Consider the following 17,970-nt stretch of genomic DNA (forward strand, 5'->3'; position numbering starts at 1 on the left):
TTCTACGACCGTTAGGATGAGACTTCTGCCATAACACATACGACTCGCTTACTCTGTTTAAGCTTTTTAATTTTCTGTATTATAAATAATGCAAACTCCATTTTGAAGGAGAATACCATACCCTGACTAAAGGCGAAAGGGCATCATCAAATGAAACTGCTCCGAATATAATTCCAGGCGGATCTTGCGGCAAGACCTAAACAACCTTTGAAAACTCATGTTTCTATTCTTCAAGACAGCCCGAACCGGTCAATTGTCCATCCATGGTGCATGTTCTGAATGTCAAGCCAAGCATCCGTACTGCAATTTCGTTAGCTTACGTCCATTTTCAACCCAAGGGAACGTCATGCGCTTAGCCTAGTAATCATGGAGACGTACTGGATAATCTCGGAATCATCATCTGGAATCAGAGTGGAAAATGGCGCCCATAGGTCCGAAATAATTCCCGGTGTTGAAATAGCATAGCCTTCAGTATAACTCACCCAATTTCCATCATCGGGCACAGCCTCCGCAGGACGCACTTCCGCAGGTGTACGCGGTGGCTCCTCCCGTACCATGGTTCTCTCGATTTTATTTTTCGCCCTCTCGAACAACTTGAAAGCTGCCTCTGCAGAGAAGTACGACTTGCGGAGTTCGCCCATCGCAAGCATGCAAAGTGCGAGATTGTGTTTTCCCATTTGGCACGTCATAGGCTTCAGCGAGGTTGACTCCAAGAGATGGATTTGCATTGGTGGCACGAGGGCGAGGACTCTGTTTGACGGTCAGTGGAAAGGTCACACTAGATTACACATGATTCCTACGTGATGGTGTGGCAAAGCCCAATGAGGTCCTCGGCCATCATCGAGTTGACTGCGCTAATGGCTTCGGAGGCGGCAGTCCGAGTCTTTTGGCTCGCAAAGATCCTCCATGTGCCATGCTGAGTTGCGGGACAATCGCGTGGAGTATCGAAAATGAATGGCCGGTACAGCACAATGATAGTTGCTCTGGGCCCTGTTAGTTTGGGAACCTCTCATCTCGGAGCAAAGCTTACTGAAAAAACAGCTTGAACTGGTAAACATGAGAAGCGACAACCCGACTTTGACTAAAGCCCTCTTGGGGGAGGTAATAGCATTCTCGGATTTCATTTTCACTTTGTTCAAGTTCTTCCTTTGACGGTTTAGTTCCCTTTGCATTGTAGTTGGTCGACAGGATAGTCCCAAGCACTCTCGTTACGCCCACGAGAGAAAGCCACACCTTTGATAGCGTGTCCAGGTCACCAGGTAAATATTTCTGGCTGCCTTCAAACCTTGCTTCGGCTGACAGAAGCGCAGTGTCCTCTTGTCCTGGTAGGGGAACATCGGAATCGTCCAAGGAAACCCTCATAGGCCGACCGTGGCCCAGGGACAACCACACTTCACGGCAATATATGGACCACCAGAGACGGCGCCAGAAAACGGGAATGCCCCGAGAAGCTTGCCCTGTGAGCATAGGTTGACGATGGAGCCCTATGGTATGCGATAGGCTGATGGCGATGCCGCTCCAGTGCCATGGTCCGGTGCGGTCTTCAGTGCTAGTGTACCAGTGACTCATCAAAAATACCGACTGAATGAGAGTAATCTTGTCTTTCTCGTAGTCTGCATCATACAGGGCCTGGATGGCGTTAGAGTCTGGTTCAGTGAACCACGATACGTCTTACCTTTGCCCTCTGATAGGCCGCACGCTTCAATGTCAACCGATTGACATAGAAGTCACCCGATAGCATAGAATCATCAACAAACTATATTAATTATCAGTATAGGATATTTGTGTATGGGTTCTGACCTACACTCGCTGCCGCTAAGAACATGCTCCACAGAAGTAGGAGGCTCACGCGACCTTTTTCGTATTTGGGGACGAAGTCAGTAGCATCTAAAACCGGCGCGAATGGATGAATGTGATGGAAGTAAGAATGTATGAGGGCTTCTCTTATGTGTTGCGGAGGCAGAGAAAAGACACCCTTGGACCGGAGATAGTCGACATCTTCTGTCTCCATGGACTCAATTGAGGGCATTGGGACAAAAAAGTGGCGGTTCTTTAGAGGTTTGTTAGGCTCACAGATGTCAATCACAAACGCGGGGCCCCGCTTATCACCTGCAGGTAGTGTAAGTGGCATACATTCTGTGTAAGGGAATCATTCGAATTGATGGAGCGCACAAATGTGAACGCACAGGGTGTCTTACCAGGATAGAAAGGAACGCCATTGACATGATTGTCGCTCCCTTCCAAGGCCTCTGCATATGCTGAGCTCTCCTGTGCCATATCTGAAAAGTCAGAGAGCCGCCGCCTGGGGAACGGAATGGCTGGAAGGTGAGGTGGTGTTGGCTCCGACAAACAGGTTGTCGGCCCATTCTCCGTCACGGTAGGAGGGCGATGAACCTCTTGGGGAGATAAGTCGCTAGCGTTATCCCCCGAAGGAACTGTACAGACAGGTTCGTTTCCAGCACGAGGGGATATGTGCTCAACCTGAGAATCATTGTGAGAGGATGCAGCCACAGGCGGCCCTGGTTGTAGCGCTCGGTCCGACGCAGCAACTACGTGATCGTCGCTAGTTTTTGAATCACAGGGCGAGGCCGAAAGCAATAACTCGGAGTTTCTCCACAAAGTCAGCATATATAAAATACGGGGCCTTGGGTATTCTTACCGCCGTCTCTTGCGGCTCTGTACTACACAGGGTATGCCGTCGACTGAGCAGTTGGCGCAGGGCGGGCCAGATAGCGTAACAGTGCATCGGACTTTGCGGGAATTGCACGCCTTACATGCGACGGAAGCGCGTTTGGCGACTCGGTTCGGAGGCATTTCGGATTAAATCATTCCCTAAAGAATTGTGTTCTTGTCAACAATAAATATGCAAAAGCTCTGCAGCATGGTGGTGTCATGCTAGAGCTTTCTGTAGCCCTACTGCTAGACAAGTGGGGGAGAAGGCCGAGGCTATACACCAATCTCAAGCCCAATCAGCATGTGAGTTTCGTAGCGACTGAGGGGCCAGCCGAGGTACGAATACGAACCAATACTCCTCGACTCATCACTTGCTCTGCGCCAAGGCGGTAAATACATCATCTCTTACGTCTAAATTAAAGGCCAGCATTTTGGCCAGCATCTTCAGTGCTTTAGCACGAGAACCTAGCTTATTTTCTTGCAGCAAAAAGTTCCGATCAATAAGACCTGGAATCAGGCCATTTAATGTCCAAGATAAAAGGCAAGACAAATGTGTACTTCAATTAAAGAGGAGGTGTGTGCCTGTTCCAAGTCTTGGGCATTTACCAGCTCAAAATAGCACTCCAGCTAGCTCAACGCCCAATTTCATACTCCAATTCGGCAAGGAAGTCGTCAGATAGCGTCCACTCAGAGTTGATGCTCCGTGTCTCGGATGTCCTTGACTTTTCGCTCAAAACCGACGCAGGTCGGATAGACTCCTCATCATCTAACAGGAGCCTGTTGACATCAATGAAGCCTACCATTTGTCTCTTTTGCTTCCTCTCTTCTTTTCTTCTTCGCTCTGCTTCCTTAGCTTGTCTTTTCTTCTGTTTCTTTGATAGAACCACAGTATATGAGCTGTCACTGATTCGAGCCGGCTCGTTTTCACATATGGCTTGATGATCGGTGGTGGCATCGGGGATCGGCGTGGGCACTTAACGTTTCGTTAGAGTTATGAACAGATCATCAGAATGATAAGAGACTCGCAAGAACAACTCGAGATCAAAGTAACATACCATCTATCCTTGGCAGAATGAGTAATGTATCGGGTGAAACCCGTTTTCCGTCGATTGTAGAAGAATGGGTTAACTGCGAAGAAGATTCTGCATCGTCCTTGGTTGGTATGGCATGGACGGCCTCCGACTGGTCTCCCATAAGACCTTCTCCTCCCTTTTTCTCTTCTTCGTGCAACAATTCTCTACTCCGGAGCGTGACCATACTCCGGAGAATGAGCTTACTGCTCGTGGTAGGGGTCCCCAGCTCAGAGAGCAGGTGTCTCGCATATTGGCGCGTCGGAATAGTTAAGAAGGATTGCACTCTGGATTCGACGTAGAGCGCAATCCATGGAGTTTGAAAGGGGTTTTCTTTTTCCCCTTCCATGATGTCGATGATGTGGGGCACGCTCAGTTCTTCACCTAGTCTGCGTATTTCTGCTTCTGCGAGGTCGCCAAGTAAGGGCAGGTTGAATTCTTGAGCCGCAGAATACACCCGAAGCGCAGTTGTGAACTTGGACGCATTCATCTCACAAGTTGTCGCTTGTTTTGGTTCGAGGCACTGGTAGCGCCCAGTGATCAGGAAGTGAACAAGGATATGGCCGATGTCAAGCGCCACATCCAAAAAAACAGATTCACAGTATTCGAAGTCTCGGAGCTTGGGTCGTACTTTGCAGCGAGAGGCGATTTTAGGGCACTTTTTAAGTAGCTCTCCGGGGATGTATAGGGTATCTTTGTTGTGCAAGAAGAGAGCGACGAAAGGGCTGGTGTATGGTCTAGCAGCATCGTTAGTGTGGCAATAGAAGGTAAGAGATGAGGAGCCTGACGAAGATTCTAGCCTTGCGTCAACTTCCCGAGAGCCACTCGTGCTGGGCTGGTGGTGGTCCGACATAGTCACTGATCTGAGCGATGGTGATGATGGATCTGAGTGGGTTGTCGAAAAGTCAAGCGCTTCGGGGAGGGTAAAGGCCCAGCTTTATACTTCAGGCTGGCGAATCCAGTCGAAACGCGGGGAAGATAACGAAGGCAGACGCGCTCAACTCTTTATCTGCGCAAGTTGGTGTCACCATTGCCTTGTGATTGGATGCCTGATTTATCGTGCTGTTGGTGGTAGGCCTCCTGCGTCAAACCACACAACGCATGGTAGGCGGCCTCCTGCATCAAGTTGCAGCATATGGTTGGTCTCTCATTCAAACGAAACTGCCTCGCTTTATTTCGCCACTCTGACACAATCGTGATGTCATTCTACAAAAATCAGGAGCAAGATTGTGAAGTTTGCTTAAACAAGTGATGTCAGTTGATTTGGCACGTATGAGTTGTGACTAACGAGCCCTCACCCTTGTTTGACACTTCTAGGCAACTGAAACATGCGAGACCGCGAAGCACCTTTGAGCAATCCTAGAGAACAAACAATTCATTGGGATATGTCGCAATACCACTAAATTGAATAGATAACCAGTTCCACCCATCGGCCAAAAGGCCATGCATCAATCTATGTATCAATCGACTATCCAAAACCAACGAACCACGACAACAATAACGTTACAAATGCATCCACTTATCTCTATTATATCAATACTGTATTTAATAACCAAGAAAGTTCATATCCATATCCGCGTAACTATCCAAGTCCAAATTAACCACCTGCCTTTTTATCACTCCACCCTCAGTTTCTGAATTGTCATCTGTGCAGCCATGGATACCCACATCATTCAGGAATATCTCCATAATAATCGTGCAGATGCATCGATAGTCAATCAAAATAAATGGAATACTAAATTATACTTTCCTACTACTCCAAGCTGTATCAATGAATTCCCTCCCTTCAGGGAACGGGCTTTGAGCCGATTCAGTGGTGGGGTTATTGTGTGCTCAAGCCTCTAATTACAGTCAAGCCCGCGTTTCACCTTTATTCCCGATTAAAACTCATCGACATTCTACGCAGTCAATGAACAGATAAAATCCCGAATGATATGATGATGGTAAATATGGTTATTCAGCGGAACAATAATGCCCTTGGAAAGGTGGAAGAACTTTGCCCGTATTTAGCGCACTCACGTACCGCGGCTCGGGCCGGGAGTCAGTCCCAAGTTCGGGCCCTCCGGCGTCACACATTAACGAACTTTTCCAGAAGCCAAGAGCCCCGGATCCAATCTCAAAACAGGGATGCGTCCGTGGCCGAGCCAATTCATTTCGCTCCAGGGATTTAAGGAACGAGTTAAAGTTCAATGCCCAGGGTTCTTGTGGGGGCATCATAATAGTCATCTCGTATTGCAACAACACGAGCCCGAAGTTGAGGCGCTAATAATAGAACTTGCCAGGGCGCACCCCATGATCGACCGTCACTACAAAAGTAATCGCATAGCCAAGTAAATAGAATGAACCTGTGAACACGGTCTGTCTGGTTTAGTGGTTGCCCTCTCTTGTGATTGCTGCCATGTATCCCTCCTTCACCAGCCTCCTGACATGTTGTCTGTCAATATGTTCAGTCGCCCAGGCCGCTGTCATTGACGATCGCGCTTACGCCAGTGCATCGAATATCCAGAGCTACTACAATGTGAAGGGCTCGGATCACGCCAAAAAGGCCAAGGCGCTATCGGCGGATGGCTACCAAATCATTTCGCTGAGCACGTACGGCAGCCCTCCCAACGTCAAGTACGCAGCAGTGTGGTCTCAGCAAGCAGGAAACCCCTTTGAAATCATCCACAGCGCCAACAAGACCGCCTACGACTCTTGGTTCGACTCGTGGAAGGCCAAGGGATATGTTTCGACGCAGATTTCCGCGACCGGACCTGCCAGCAAGGCTGTCTTCGCCGGTGTCATGGAAAAGGCAAATGTGACGAACTGGGTCCAAGTGTGCGACATGCCGAACCCGTGGGGTTACGAAAACTCGACTGGCGGAATTGACATGACAGTCAAGGGCTTCCGGATGTATGGTACGCCTTCGGATCGACGATACTGTGTCTTGGGTCATGAGAATGTTGGCAACCAGCTGTCGACCATTTTCTACACCGCCAACTTCGGCATCGACTACCCTGAGATCTTCCGATCCGAGACCGAAAAACGGTTCTGGCGCCCCTCTCGGTTGTTTCTCTCAGAAGACCACATCATCACGCCGCAGTTTGTCGACACCGACGTTGGCAGCTGGGTCGCCAAGGAGGATCTCACCGCTACCGAACTAGCCAAGGAGATCAAGAACCAGAAGCAAAAGGGCCTCAGCCCCATCGATCTGCAAGGCGGAGGCGATGGAAATGATGCGCGTTTCGCCGTCATCTTTGCGGAGCGCGCAGTTCCCTCCTCGCGCAAGTGGACGGCCAAGGGCACCGTCAAGGGCTTCAAGGACAACACCGCTGCTCGGGGTGGCATGGACTCGGTTATGAAGACGTGGATGCAGAAGAACGGCGTCCGACAGGCCCAGGTGGCCATGGCAATCAACGGCTCTGTCATTGCCGAGAGAAGCTACACCTGGGCGGAGAGCAACCGCGCGGTTGTGAAGCCCGACGACAGATTCTTGCTGGCCAGTGTGAGCAAGATGTTTGTCTACGCCGCCATTTACAACCTGGTCGAGGCTGGCCGTCTCAACTATTCCACCCCGGTGTATTCTATGCTAGGCTACACTCCGACCGACCCCCGGGCTGAAAACATCACCATTCAGCACCTGCTCGACCACGCCGGTGGCTACGACAGAGACCAATCTGGCGACCCCTCCTTCATGTTCCGAGACATTGCCCTTGCGCAGTCGAACGGCACTCGTCCAGCCGACACTCGCGACTTCATCGAATACATGCTCAAGAAAACGCTCGACTTTGCCCCCGGAGAAGGCTATTCCTACTCCAACTACGGCAACACGCTGTTGGGCTACGTCGTGTCCAACATCACCAACACTCCATACATGGACTTTTTGAAGAAGAACATATTGAACGGGCTGGACGTGCAGCTTTACAAAACTGCGGCCTCGGCACACTCCAACGATCGAATTATACAGGAGAGCAAGTTCACTGGCTTTGACCCGGTTCACCCTCTGTCCGAGAAGAAGGTCCCGGGACCCTTTGGAGGAGATGGCGCCATCAAGGAAGCGAACATTGCCGCGTTCTCACTCGCCGCAAGCGCAAGCACGATTGCGAGATTCATTGGAACCCATGGTAAGTCTCCGTCTTTTCTGCAATGGACAGTATGAGTACAAAAGCTAACCTCGCTTCTCACAGCCGTTTGGGGTGTTGGCGGTCGCGCACTGTATAACTCGCGAGATGGCTCGTTGGTTGGTGCTCGTACATTTGCTGAGAGTCGGAGCGATGTGGACTGGGCATTGACTCTCAACACGCGGGAGTACGCATCGGAGGATGAATTCAATGACTTGAGATATTACAAGATTCCGTTCTTGTTTGACGATTTCCCTCTCGCTTGAAAGCTGGATATATTTAGACGGAGATGACGATTAGACTATAGACTAGGGCTCGTGCCTGGGAATAATACTTGATAGAATAAATCACATTTACCACCTCTACAACCTCTACAACCTCTAATACAACCCAAAATATTTCCACAATATCGTACTAATGCCATCTCGGTGTAGGGTAACCGTGGCTCATTCTAAAACCGGGGTCTCCTTGCCACCCTTGATGTCGCATCAGTGCGTTCGTTAGTAGCTAACTCGGAAATCTCCGCCCAACTGAAACACTGCAGTTCCCCCACCCAGTTTATCTGGGCCACTGGCCTTTTGGCCCCTTTCTTCACCTCCAGTTCATCTCGTCGAAGCCGCTGCACGTCCAGCGCTCCAAGCCCAACCGGCCATGTCGAATCTCTTCTCTGGCATGTGAGTAACCGAAGAGGCGTTTTCGCCCTTCGCCAAAAAATAAATGGTGCAAATCACCTGACTCGCTCGCAGCAACGCCCGGATGCGGGGAAGCTCCTCCAAGGTTGCAGCGCCGAACAAAAGCTCGACTCCAACCGCGGATGGGCCTCGTAAATCGCATGATACCCAGTCCTCGACCAGCTCCGCGCCCAAGGTCTCCCTGTCGAAGTCGTCGTCGTTCAGCGAGTCGGTCGGCGTCATGGCGCCTCAATCTCTGGACTTGCCGAGGCCCATCCCGCTGTGGCTCAACCCCGCCCACACCAAGCACATCGTCAAGGGCAACTTCATGACGCTCAGCGCCCGCCCGAAGACGGTTGAGCAGGGCGAATGGGTGGCTCACCAAGGTAACAGTTGTCGAGTCTAGCCAAGGTGCACTCTCTAACCCGTATTCAGTCGTCGAGCACTACCGGAATTTATTGAACTTTGTTCGCATCGTCCTCGAGAAGGAGGAAGACGGGACCAGCATATGCACCTCGCGAAGTTGTCCCAAGATGTCAGCTGGACAGTAAGTGGCCGACCCATTCCTTCTAGAACTTGGGATTAATGAGGATAGAAACCACTCGTTCACTTGGCTCAACAAGAACCATGAACCCGTCGAGCTTCCAGCAGCCGAGTACATGGGTCTCGTGCAACGTTGGATCTCTGGAAAGGTCGACGACGTTGCAATGTTTCCCACGGATCCGTCTGGCATTTCCTTCGCCTTCCACCCCGAGTACTCCAACAGCTCGCAGCTCCCCCAGCACGGCAACGGGGATTGGCTGGGCATGAGCAGCGGGTTCCCGAAGCAGTTTGCAGGCACCTGCCAGCTCATGTTCCGTCAGATCTTCCGCGTCTACGCCCATCTCTACTGGAGCCACTTCACGCAGCCCTACTACCACCTTAACCTGGAGAAGCAGCTGAACAGCTGTTTCAGCCACTTCATTCTGACGGCGACGACTCTCGACATGCTGCAGCCTAATGACCTTGAGCCGATGCAACTGCTCATTGACTTGTGGGCAGCTGACGGCACGTTTCCCCCGGAGTCGAGGCCCTATTCATATGCAAATGTGGAGCGAGGCAAATACATTTTGAGTCTGAGCACTGCCATCTGAAAGGTCAGGCTTCAATGGTTATCACACATCTAGACTGGGATGAACTTTATAATGAAATACAATTTGAATTCAGCATCAATCGGTCTAATTTCTAAGTTGTCTAAATCTATCTGCTAGTGAGCTAATCGGTCTAATTCCCAAACTTCCTAATTACTGCCTGAAGCCGCCTGCTTAGGCTAATCGCCCATTTTAGTTGGAGTAAAGGCCAGGGTAGGCAGCCTTGATGATGTCGGCACCCTATTCTTGTTAGACTCGTTGTGCTGAGATAGTTCTTGGAGGTGCTCACCTTCTCGGCAATCATGTAGACCGAGTTCTGAATGCGGCAATCAGGAATGACTGGGATGATGGATGCGTCAATGATTCGGAGGTTGTCGATTCCGAAGAGCTTGAGCTTGGAGTCAACGGCACCCTGCTCAATGTCCTTGCCGAGGCGGGCAGTGCCACAAGGGTCTAGAGTTATGGTCAGTACAAGTAAGTGTTGCATAGAATAGATTGACTCACGGAAGCCGGTCTGAGATCGCTCCTTGATCATGGTATCCATGGCCTCATCCGAAGTTCGAGGCATGGCCCAGGGGTAGTCCTCCTCGATGATGTCCTTCATGCCCTCTCCGTTTAGCAGAATGTCGTCAACAAAGCGGACACCCTGGCGCATAGCGACCAAGTCAAGGTCGTTAGAGAAGAAGTTGATGTTGATGTTGGCCTGCTCGAGGGGGTTGGTCGAGTTGAGAGTGACGGTACCGTTCTTGGAGAGGGGTCGCAGAAGGTCGACGATGACAGTCATGTAGTCGCCCTTGGGAGGGGTGGGAATGTGCCACTGGAAGGCATCGCAGAACATGGGGACGAAGTCGATCTCGAAGTGAGGCTGACCAGCAGGGCCGAAGGGATCGACGTTGCCGTTGGCCTTCTTGAACTCGACATACTCGGGCACCTTCTCGAGGTACTTGTCGATCCGGGGAAGGCCGACAAGCTCAAGCAGGCCACTGGTGTAGGGGCCCTTGTTCTTCCAGCGGTAGGCAGAGGCGGCGGCATCCTTCTCCAGACCGGGGCGGAGGAGGTGGCCGTCGAGGCCGAACCCGTCCTTGAGCTTGAAGACGTGGGGCAGGATGGGGTGGTCGAGGAGGTTCTGGCCGATGTGCTCAGACTTGACGACAGTCTCGATTCCGAACTTGGCGAGCTCGGCCTCGGGGCCAATTCCGGAGAGGAGCAGAAGCTTGGGGGTCTCGTAGACGCCGAGAGAAACGATGACCTCGTACTTGGCGTGCAGGGCGAGGGTCGAGCCGTCATTGGCGATGACCTCGACGCCAACAGCCTTGCCGTTCTCGAAGATGAGCTTCTTGGCATTGGTCTCCCCGAGGACGGTGACGTTGGGCTTGCCCTCGAGGAAGCGCCAGCTGGAGGATCGCTTTCCGTTGTAGATGGTGTTGATGCACTTCCAGAGACCGTTCATGGTGCCGTTGTGGACGTCGTCGGTGAGCTTCTCGCCCTTGCTGACCCAGGCCTTGGTCAGGGCGTTGCGCCAGCCCTCGGTCTCGGGGAGCATGTCGGAGTGGGACACGGGGAGGGGACCGCCCTGGCCAATGTACTTGAGCTCAGGACGGTGCTCACCACGGTCGTCGTGGTAGGTGGCGGGCTAAGTCATGATTAGAATCCGGGGTTGAAGAGAAGAGTTGGCCTATTGGCTGGGCACACTAACCTTGTACAGGTACTCCTTGCAGGTGTCCCAGGTCCACTCCTCTCCACCAAACTCAGCCCAGTCGTCAAAGGTAGCAGCGCTGCCAGGGATCCAGGTGTAGTAGTTGAGGCACGAGCTGCCACCGAGGACCTTGCCGCGAGTGTTGGGCTTCTCAATGCGCGTGTACTCGGGGCGGTCGATCATGCCAGTCTTGAAAGACCAGTCATACTTGGAACCTCGAAGGGTAAAGGCAGTGGCGGGAGTGGTGATGGCGTCGACGGAGGCAGGGTTGTCGATTCCGGCCTCGACGACGAGGACGGAAACATTGGGGTTTTCGGCAAGGCGGCCGGCGACGACGCATCCTGCGGTGCCACCTGGGAAGTTGTTAGAAGCTGTTGCGGGTATTGGTGTGTGATTGGTGCTTACCGCCGACGACGATGAAGTCGAAAGTCTTGGGGGTTTCGTTGATGACAGCCATTGCGAAGTTGGTGAGATTAAGTTATTAGGTGGTGGTAGGTTGGAGATGTGTTTTTTGTTGGTTTGTGGATTAGTGAAGTTGAAGGCTTGAAGCAATTGAGGCTCGAGGTGATTGATGCTGAAGGCGATTGAGATTGGAGGTGATTGAGATTAAAGGCGATTGAAGTTGGTTGTGTGAGTGAGTTGATGCGAGTGATGTTGTGAATTGAACCCGAATATTGCGTGAATGCTCCCATCTTATTATACCACGCAAGTTTACGATGCTATCCAAAGTGAAGCCTGGTCAATTGGCCTCGAAGCCAACATCCACACTGCAAACGACCTGCCATGATATCATCCGGGGAAAAGATGCCGATGGTTGTGAGGTGCGCATCTCGCTCGGAGACGTCGGAGGGCTCGGCGAGGCTGGCGAAGCTGGCTCTGGGCTGCTGCTCGAAGCGTACGGCAATGCCATCCCGGCCGCTGCTGCGATGAAGCGTACGGGAATAACACTCCATCCGGGATTCTCGCAGCTGCCACGACGCCTACGGCACCAACATCCCGGTCGGGGATTCGGCGTGTGAGCTGTGGGCGTGGTGTTGTCGCCAAGCACGGCGGATTGGGTGCCGGATCGTCAGTGGCGCGTCGCTTGCGGGTGCCTTGGTTAGCCTGCCTGCATGCCGAATGCCGTCCCGGCGTCGCCGCGAATGACGTCGCAATGGCATTTTCCCATGTGCGCGCATTTTCTCCGTATACAACTACACGACGCCTGCATCTTTTTTCGCCTCAACCTTGACTCTGGGGTCCAGCCCTTAGGCGGGCGACGGGTACTCGGCGCGCTGTGGGGAACTTTACTTTGTGTCTTTCTTTAGACGTCAGTCGTCTGGATGCCGGTGCCCGTGCCGGCGCTTCCTCTCTGCCGTGTTGTTACTCGCCAAGCCTCAAGTAGACAGTTACAGTCTGCGATTTATTGCACCAAGTATGACGACAGATCTCGGTCGAGTTCCAGGTGTTCGGCAATTACAGCACCGATGTGGTATTCCCGGACTGCGCTAGCCGGCCGTGAACAACAACGGCATCTTCGCCAACCATGACCACTCTTCTCATCAAATAAACTCGTCGACCAAAAGCCGGTAGGTAAAATTCCACAAAGTTCAATCTTCATTTTATTTTACTCCAGATTTCCCCTCAAAACATATGCCCGGCCAAGCTCATGGTATGTGACTATCACGGACTCAGCCAACTACCAAGTGCCTTGTTGGACACCCCCGAGCTTAACCGCGATCCCCCCAAACACCATCGGGATTCACAAATGCAACCTACTGCAAGGCCTTTCTGGCGTGCATATCCTACTAGCAGTCAGTTTACGTCTCACGAGACTAGCTTGGACTGCCTGACAGTGCTGATCGGAGACCTGGATCGCCTCTCCTTGCCAAACTTCCTTCTTGTCATTGACGCCCTACTTCTACATTTAATCCTTTGCAGACCCCATTAAACAAATACCTGTCATTTCCAAGTGAGTCCTGTATCTCATTTTGCAAAATTCATACATGTGGCACCCCCTTGATAGGTCAAAAGAAACGAGCAAAGTAGCAGAGTTCATCAAGTCGAAACACGTCCTAGACACTGTTCTTCGCAAGTCGAGATGCAATGCAACGCGTTGTACAACTGCGGCCGTACTAGTGTAAGGGTAGGTCACTTCACGCACGAGATTCAAAGCAAATAGGATCAACCTGTCATTGCCGTGGTACCCTCGGACCGGGGAAGGTTGGTTGTTGCTAATGCAGTTACACAATCAAACCCCGCCTCCTAGTGATTGGCCATGACTTCTCACGGTTTCTATCATGAGTTCAATATAATGAACATTTTGCCGTATAGTAAAACCCACTATGAGGTCAATTATAAAGACATCAACACCTTCGTGAATCCTCATGAGGGTTAGATTCTGCCAATACATTCACCGGGCACTACGGATGTCTTCCCCCAACCCCGCCTCCACTCATATTTCCCCCCAGCTCTAATGCTGTGCCACCACCAAGCGAATGCTCCCTGTAACTAAACAGTTACGGCTGTTTCTGAGGAACAGTCCATGTGGAACGAATCACCTTTTTCGCCACTCTGCCATCCGTCATCTCGTGGGCAGAGATCTTAATTTCCTTGGTTGTCTAAGACAACACCGCTTCTAAGTTGTGCTTGTATCACGTCGGATGCGGGAGCAAGGGGTTAAGTCTGCATTGTGCAAGCCGGAAGTCGGCCTCGGACGGTCGGGCCGACTTCCTCCTCACTCTGTTCGTAGAGGAGTGCACGAGCTGTAGCATTCCGCGTGTTGTTTCGGGTGAATCTACTAGGAACCACCCGTATGGACGGCTTTGCGAGCAGGCGAGGCTTGAATCTCTCCATAGTTCTCTAGGGATCTATAAAATCCTCGTCGTCCCTTCGAATGGACGGTGGTTTTCTCATCAGCATCGATTCACTCAAGATCCAAATCAGATCCATCCCACAATCAACTTTGCATACTTCAACTTCTCTCAACCCCATCATTCAACGAAAATGAAGTTCTCCGCCGCTACCATGTTCGTCCTTGCCAACGGCATCGCCGCTCTGCCCTGGTCTCTTGGAGGAACCTCGAAGCACTCTAGTGCACTCGCCGCCGACGAAGACATCACGTTAGTTCTTGACACCCTTTCTTTCTGTTGTGCTTTTTCCCCCCTGTCCTCCAAGTTTGATCTCCATCCACCACCCTCGAGCCTTTGTTCGAGAATCTTTATCGTCCCGTGATGGACAACCACGGACCAAGTCATGCTAAACGTTCTCTAGTCTCCACATCAAGGTTTCTCAAAACCAGATGCACAAGACTCCTCCCCAATCCTCCGAGTTCGACATCTGTCTGAAGATCTGCTGGCCGGAGACGCCAACTTGCCCCACCGGCTGGGTAAGTTTTGGTCCATTCACTCATCAATATTAGATGCTAATAGAATCTCTAGTACTCCAACAACATGGTACGGTAGCCTCACATACACTGACCTCGATACTAATGAAATTTGTGCAGGGCACAGCTGATTATCCTTGCTGGACTTGCTGCAAGGCCCCTTCGAGCGACCTGTAGTTCGAGATGCTATGAGGTAATGGATTTAGTGCGCTGAGCAATAGTAGGCAGGATTTTAGTGGTCTACGCGCCGATTGGTCTTCCCTTGAAGACATGGTCCAGGCCCAAGAGTGATTCCAACAATCACTTCTCTACGACAAGGGCATGCCTTGTCTCGAATCCATTCTGTCCCTCTTTTACATCTCATCTCTAGGAGCCTTTTAGGTAGTCGCATGGTTATCAATCGGACGCTCGTTTCTCTTCTAATTCTGCCAACATATAACGTCGTGGCCCATGAAAGTCATTCTCATCCGACCTTGCCCCACTGTTCGTTACCGAAATTTAATGTAGGAATTATACTTTTATATTTCCGTGATAGATGGCTAGATTTTGCGGTGCGGTGTCAGTTACATCCATATCTTGAGCGGAGTTTCTCTCTTGGCATATGTCGTGGCTTCAGGCCTCCTCTTTACTCGCTATGGCAGTCACGGGGTTCCAACTTCTCCTAGCCTAGGCGATGCTTTAAGACGTCTTGGACTTAATGGACGAGTATTACGCTGAGTTCTAAGAATTGAGGGAAGTGATTATGGAGTAGGATGGGATCATTCGCAGCTAGTAAGAGGTAATCCGAGGTTTAAAGAAAGTAACAGAGAAGTAGCAATATCAACCTGACAATTAATTAACAATTGAAGATACTGAGACGCAGATGGGCGATGAGTTGAAACGAGTCTTAGGCTAATACCACAAGCGCAGCAACTACCCTGCACACCTTTCACCTGAAAAACTTCCTCCCCTTATCTTTAGCAAAGTCTGCTGATACCCCATTCCGCACGCAACATCGCCATCGCTATACGCAGCGTGGCAGGTGGACAGGGACTTTTGGGCTAATTGGTCGCTAGCAGGGACTTGACAGGCAAACAGAGCAAGGGATCATTACATCTTTCCTTGACCTTTCTTCTTCAGTCAGAGAGACAGAAGTCTTGAAAGCCTTATTGCCAGAATTAATCCAGATATTTTACTGCTTTCTTAAGAGACTTTTACGAGTCTTTTCCACAGCCTCCACGATCCTTGCTCAACCCCAGTCTTCTTCATTGCCAATTGACCGGCTGCTGCGGGAGCTTTCGAAGCCTTGCCACTATCGTCTCCCGCAGCAGACTCGATATAGCATCCATTTAGATGCTTCTCTATTGAGAGATCTAAGTCATAGATCTGTCAGACCACAAATGCGTAGTCTAGTGCGGCCTCGGTTCGACCTAACAAGACGCCTGTGCGATGCTTTTCTGTGCATCCCTCTCAGAGAGGCTTTTGCGTTGGTTGTTGGTTATCATCCCATTCTACCGCCAAAGTAGCCTAATAGGGAAGGTCAGGCACCTCTAAAACCACCAAATGTGCCGCTCAAGCCGACAGCTTGCATCGATCTACGAGTGACACTCCCTGCTTTCTCGTATTCGGCCATTATCCCGAGCTGATGGAACAGACTAGTTGTTGGTTGCATCTTCAGTGGTATCGACGCGATAGCGCACCTTCCCTCCCAAGCACAAAATACGAGGCAGCTGAGGACCAACGATCAAATCACACCAGGAAGCTCGATTCTAACTGGAAATCGCCTTTCTTTTCCAGCAATCCGTGGTGGGTTGCCTCGTGAGAATGCTGCTGCACTGCCTTCTCCACCATTCCTTACCAAGGTTAAACCAATACAGCAGCACCATAGGAAAGAAAGGCTGTTACTGCCTCATCACGTCATCTCCCGGTCCGAGAACTGTCCCTAGCGTATCGTCTTAGGCAGAATGCTGAGGTGAAGGTGTCATAAATATTGCGGGCATGTGCCAACACCTTCCCGCCCAACTCGTGCCCCTTGTTGCCTGTGCCCTCTACCTGCATTAGGGTAGAGTCAATCGCCCAGGCTGGGTCATGCGTTCCAAGGCAATTCTCTTGCGGATTGGTCGGACCCAACCACGTCCCTGGAGTCTCTTGAGATATAAAGGAGCCCTAATCTCTCATCGACAAGAAGGGAGGAGAGATGTGCTGCTCAACTGTTTTTCTATTGATTAACCGCTTATTGGTTCATAAATTTCTTGCAGACGCCTGAGTCTTGTGCTTCCCTCGTCCTTGAGAATTCATAAGCAGCTCGTCCCTGTACCGAAATGCTCTCTTTACTATTGATCACTCTACTTCTGAATCCATTCCGACTATGCGACGGTTCTCCAACCTTCCCAGACGCATGCCAAAGGTGCAACGGTCCGCCAACCTTCCAAGAGGAATACCGGGGCGGCTACGTGCCAAAGGTTATCGAAACAAGGCATGGGCTCCAGATTGTAGCACCAGATACTCCATACGTGGCACTGGCAGGCCGAGACCAACTATACTTCCTCGATACCCGTTTAGATCTTGAGACTGCAAAGCACGTGAAGGAGCAAATCCAGAGGGCAAGCGTGGCGGGTGAGGACGAGTACATCTTTATAGATGAGATTTTGGCTACGGCCGAAGTAAAAAACTATAAAACCGGCGAAACGACATTCGTGTTCGATCCTCTCTATGCCAGGGTGCTATTCGCAAGGGGAATGAACAGGGGCAACCCGGAGCTGAAACTGCCCGAACCTGAGCCCGCCGGTGATTGGTTGGTTACTTACGACCTCGACACGATATCGACGAAGAGGCCGTTATCATGATCCGATTATGGCTGTCACAGAAATGGAGATACAGCAGACAAATGGCAACTGTCGGCTCTGTCACTATTATAGGGTTGACAACGAGTGTGACCAACTGCTGATCAATGTCATTGACTTGCGCGCGCGCGAGTCAACGGGAGGATTCATCTATATCCGCTATTAAATAGCAGAGTTGCATATTTTAGGAGGGAGTAATCGTTTTAGTACGTTTGTTTTGACCTGAATGATATACAATATGCCTTAGTTATTGTTCTGTGTCAGTGAAACTATTTTTGCCGCTTTTTCTTTTTAGCTTTACTCAATATTGTCAGGGAGATCAAAGCCATGCAGTATAAATACAGACAAACATTCAGTTGTACACCTAGCAATAGACGGGACAGTAGTGAACAATAAGGTTGTTGCATACTGAATTTTGCCTTAAGCTTCAATATTAACTTGAAA

The 17,970-nt window shown here is 50.9% G+C and overlaps 7 protein-coding genes across 7 annotated transcripts; 4 read left to right on the forward strand and 3 right to left on the reverse strand.

The window, feature by feature from the left end:
* Positions 1-159: 159 nt before the first annotated feature.
* BGZ61DRAFT_211586 (fungal-specific transcription factor domain-containing protein) lies at positions 160-2,906 on the reverse strand. Its single transcript, XM_046238020.1, has 8 exons — positions 2,660-2,906; positions 2,199-2,611; positions 1,805-2,109; positions 1,676-1,756; positions 1,031-1,629; positions 801-983; positions 379-750; positions 160-300 (listed from the first exon to the last, which is right to left on the reverse strand). Exons 1-8 carry the CDS (start codon positions 2,812-2,814, stop codon positions 231-233), a joined length of 2,178 nt encoding a protein of 725 aa, XP_046106097.1. The 5' UTR covers positions 2,815-2,906; the 3' UTR covers positions 160-230.
* A 234-nt stretch (positions 2,907-3,140) lies between these two features.
* BGZ61DRAFT_449053 (uncharacterized protein) lies at positions 3,141-4,698 on the reverse strand. The gene is made up of 3 exons (XM_046245548.1): positions 4,532-4,698; positions 3,729-4,480; positions 3,141-3,646 (listed from the first exon to the last, which is right to left on the reverse strand). Exons 1-3 carry the CDS (start codon positions 4,594-4,596, stop codon positions 3,306-3,308), a joined length of 1,158 nt encoding a protein of 385 aa, XP_046106098.1. The 5' UTR covers positions 4,597-4,698; the 3' UTR covers positions 3,141-3,305.
* Positions 4,699-6,141: 1,443 nt separating this feature from the next.
* On the forward strand, positions 6,142-8,109 carry BGZ61DRAFT_349685 (beta-lactamase/transpeptidase-like protein; the record flags this gene model as incomplete). Its single annotated transcript, XM_046240166.1, has 2 exons — positions 6,142-7,846; positions 7,910-8,109. The coding sequence occupies 2 exons, from the start codon at positions 6,142-6,144 to the stop codon at positions 8,107-8,109; spliced, it is 1,905 nt and encodes a 634-aa protein (XP_046106099.1).
* Positions 8,110-8,381: 272 nt separating this feature from the next.
* Positions 8,382-9,705, forward strand: BGZ61DRAFT_449055 (Mob1/phocein). The gene is made up of 4 exons (XM_046245549.1): positions 8,382-8,517; positions 8,590-8,900; positions 8,950-9,061; positions 9,110-9,705. The coding sequence occupies exons 1-4, from the start codon at positions 8,495-8,497 to the stop codon at positions 9,645-9,647; spliced, it is 984 nt and encodes a 327-aa protein (XP_046106100.1). The 5' UTR covers positions 8,382-8,494; the 3' UTR covers positions 9,648-9,705.
* A 131-nt stretch (positions 9,706-9,836) lies between these two features.
* BGZ61DRAFT_349598 (uncharacterized protein) lies at positions 9,837-11,797 on the reverse strand (the record flags this gene model as incomplete). The annotated part of the gene is made up of 5 exons (XM_046240159.1): positions 9,837-9,884; positions 9,934-10,097; positions 10,149-11,277; positions 11,341-11,693; positions 11,746-11,797. The coding sequence occupies 5 exons, from the start codon at positions 11,795-11,797 to the stop codon at positions 9,837-9,839; spliced, it is 1,746 nt and encodes a 581-aa protein (XP_046106101.1).
* A 2,528-nt stretch (positions 11,798-14,325) lies between these two features.
* Positions 14,326-14,881, forward strand: BGZ61DRAFT_348572 (uncharacterized protein; the record flags this gene model as incomplete). Its single annotated transcript, XM_046240072.1, has 3 exons — positions 14,326-14,441; positions 14,593-14,707; positions 14,825-14,881. The coding sequence occupies 3 exons, from the start codon at positions 14,326-14,328 to the stop codon at positions 14,879-14,881; spliced, it is 288 nt and encodes a 95-aa protein (XP_046106102.1).
* Positions 14,882-16,823: 1,942 nt separating this feature from the next.
* On the forward strand, positions 16,824-17,931 carry BGZ61DRAFT_449061 (uncharacterized protein). The gene has a single exon (XM_046245550.1). The coding sequence runs from the start codon at positions 17,005-17,007 to the stop codon at positions 17,527-17,529; it is 525 nt and encodes a 174-aa protein (XP_046106103.1). The 5' UTR covers positions 16,824-17,004; the 3' UTR covers positions 17,530-17,931.
* Positions 17,932-17,970: the final 39 nt, after the last annotated feature.

Source organism: Ilyonectria robusta, assembly GCF_021365365.1.
Source record: "Ilyonectria robusta strain PMI_751 chromosome Unknown BGZ61scaffold_7, whole genome shotgun sequence".
Taxonomy (NCBI): Eukaryota; Fungi; Ascomycota; class Sordariomycetes; order Hypocreales; family Nectriaceae; genus Ilyonectria; species Ilyonectria robusta.

Bases quoted from the DNA above. Each gene is read 5' to 3' on its own strand.
- BGZ61DRAFT_449055 (XM_046245549.1), top strand. From the start codon at position 8,495: ATGTCGAATCTCTTCTCTGGCAT. The intron at 8,518-8,589 runs GTGAGTAACCGA...ACTCGCTCGCAG, and splicing joins TCGAATCTCTTCTCTGGCAT to CAACGCCCGGATGCGGGGAA. The intron at 9,062-9,109 runs GTAAGTGGCCGA...TAATGAGGATAG, and splicing joins CCCAAGATGTCAGCTGGACA to AAACCACTCGTTCACTTGGC.
- BGZ61DRAFT_211586 (XM_046238020.1), bottom strand. From the start codon at position 2,814: ATGCCTCCGAACCGAGTCGCCAAACGCGCTTCCGTCGCATGTAAGGCG. The intron at 2,110-2,198 runs GTAAGACACCCT...CACTACCTGCAG, and splicing joins TGGCGTTCCTTTCTATCCTG to GTGATAAGCGGGGCCCCGCG. The intron at 1,757-1,804 runs GTAGGTCAGAAC...TAATTAATATAG, and splicing joins TGTTCTTAGCGGCAGCGAGT to TTTGTTGATGATTCTATGCT.
- BGZ61DRAFT_449061 (XM_046245550.1), top strand. From the start codon at position 17,005: ATGCTCTCTTTACTATTGATCACTCTACTTCTGAATCCATTCCGACTA.
- BGZ61DRAFT_449053 (XM_046245548.1), bottom strand. From the start codon at position 4,596: ATGTCGGACCACCACCAGCCCAGCACGAGTGGCTCTCGGGAAGTTGAC. The intron at 4,481-4,531 runs GTCAGGCTCCTC...CGATGCTGCTAG, and splicing joins GACGCAAGGCTAGAATCTTC to ACCATACACCAGCCCTTTCG. The intron at 3,647-3,728 runs GTATGTTACTTT...CGAAACGTTAAG, and splicing joins CATTCTGCCAAGGATAGATG to TGCCCACGCCGATCCCCGAT.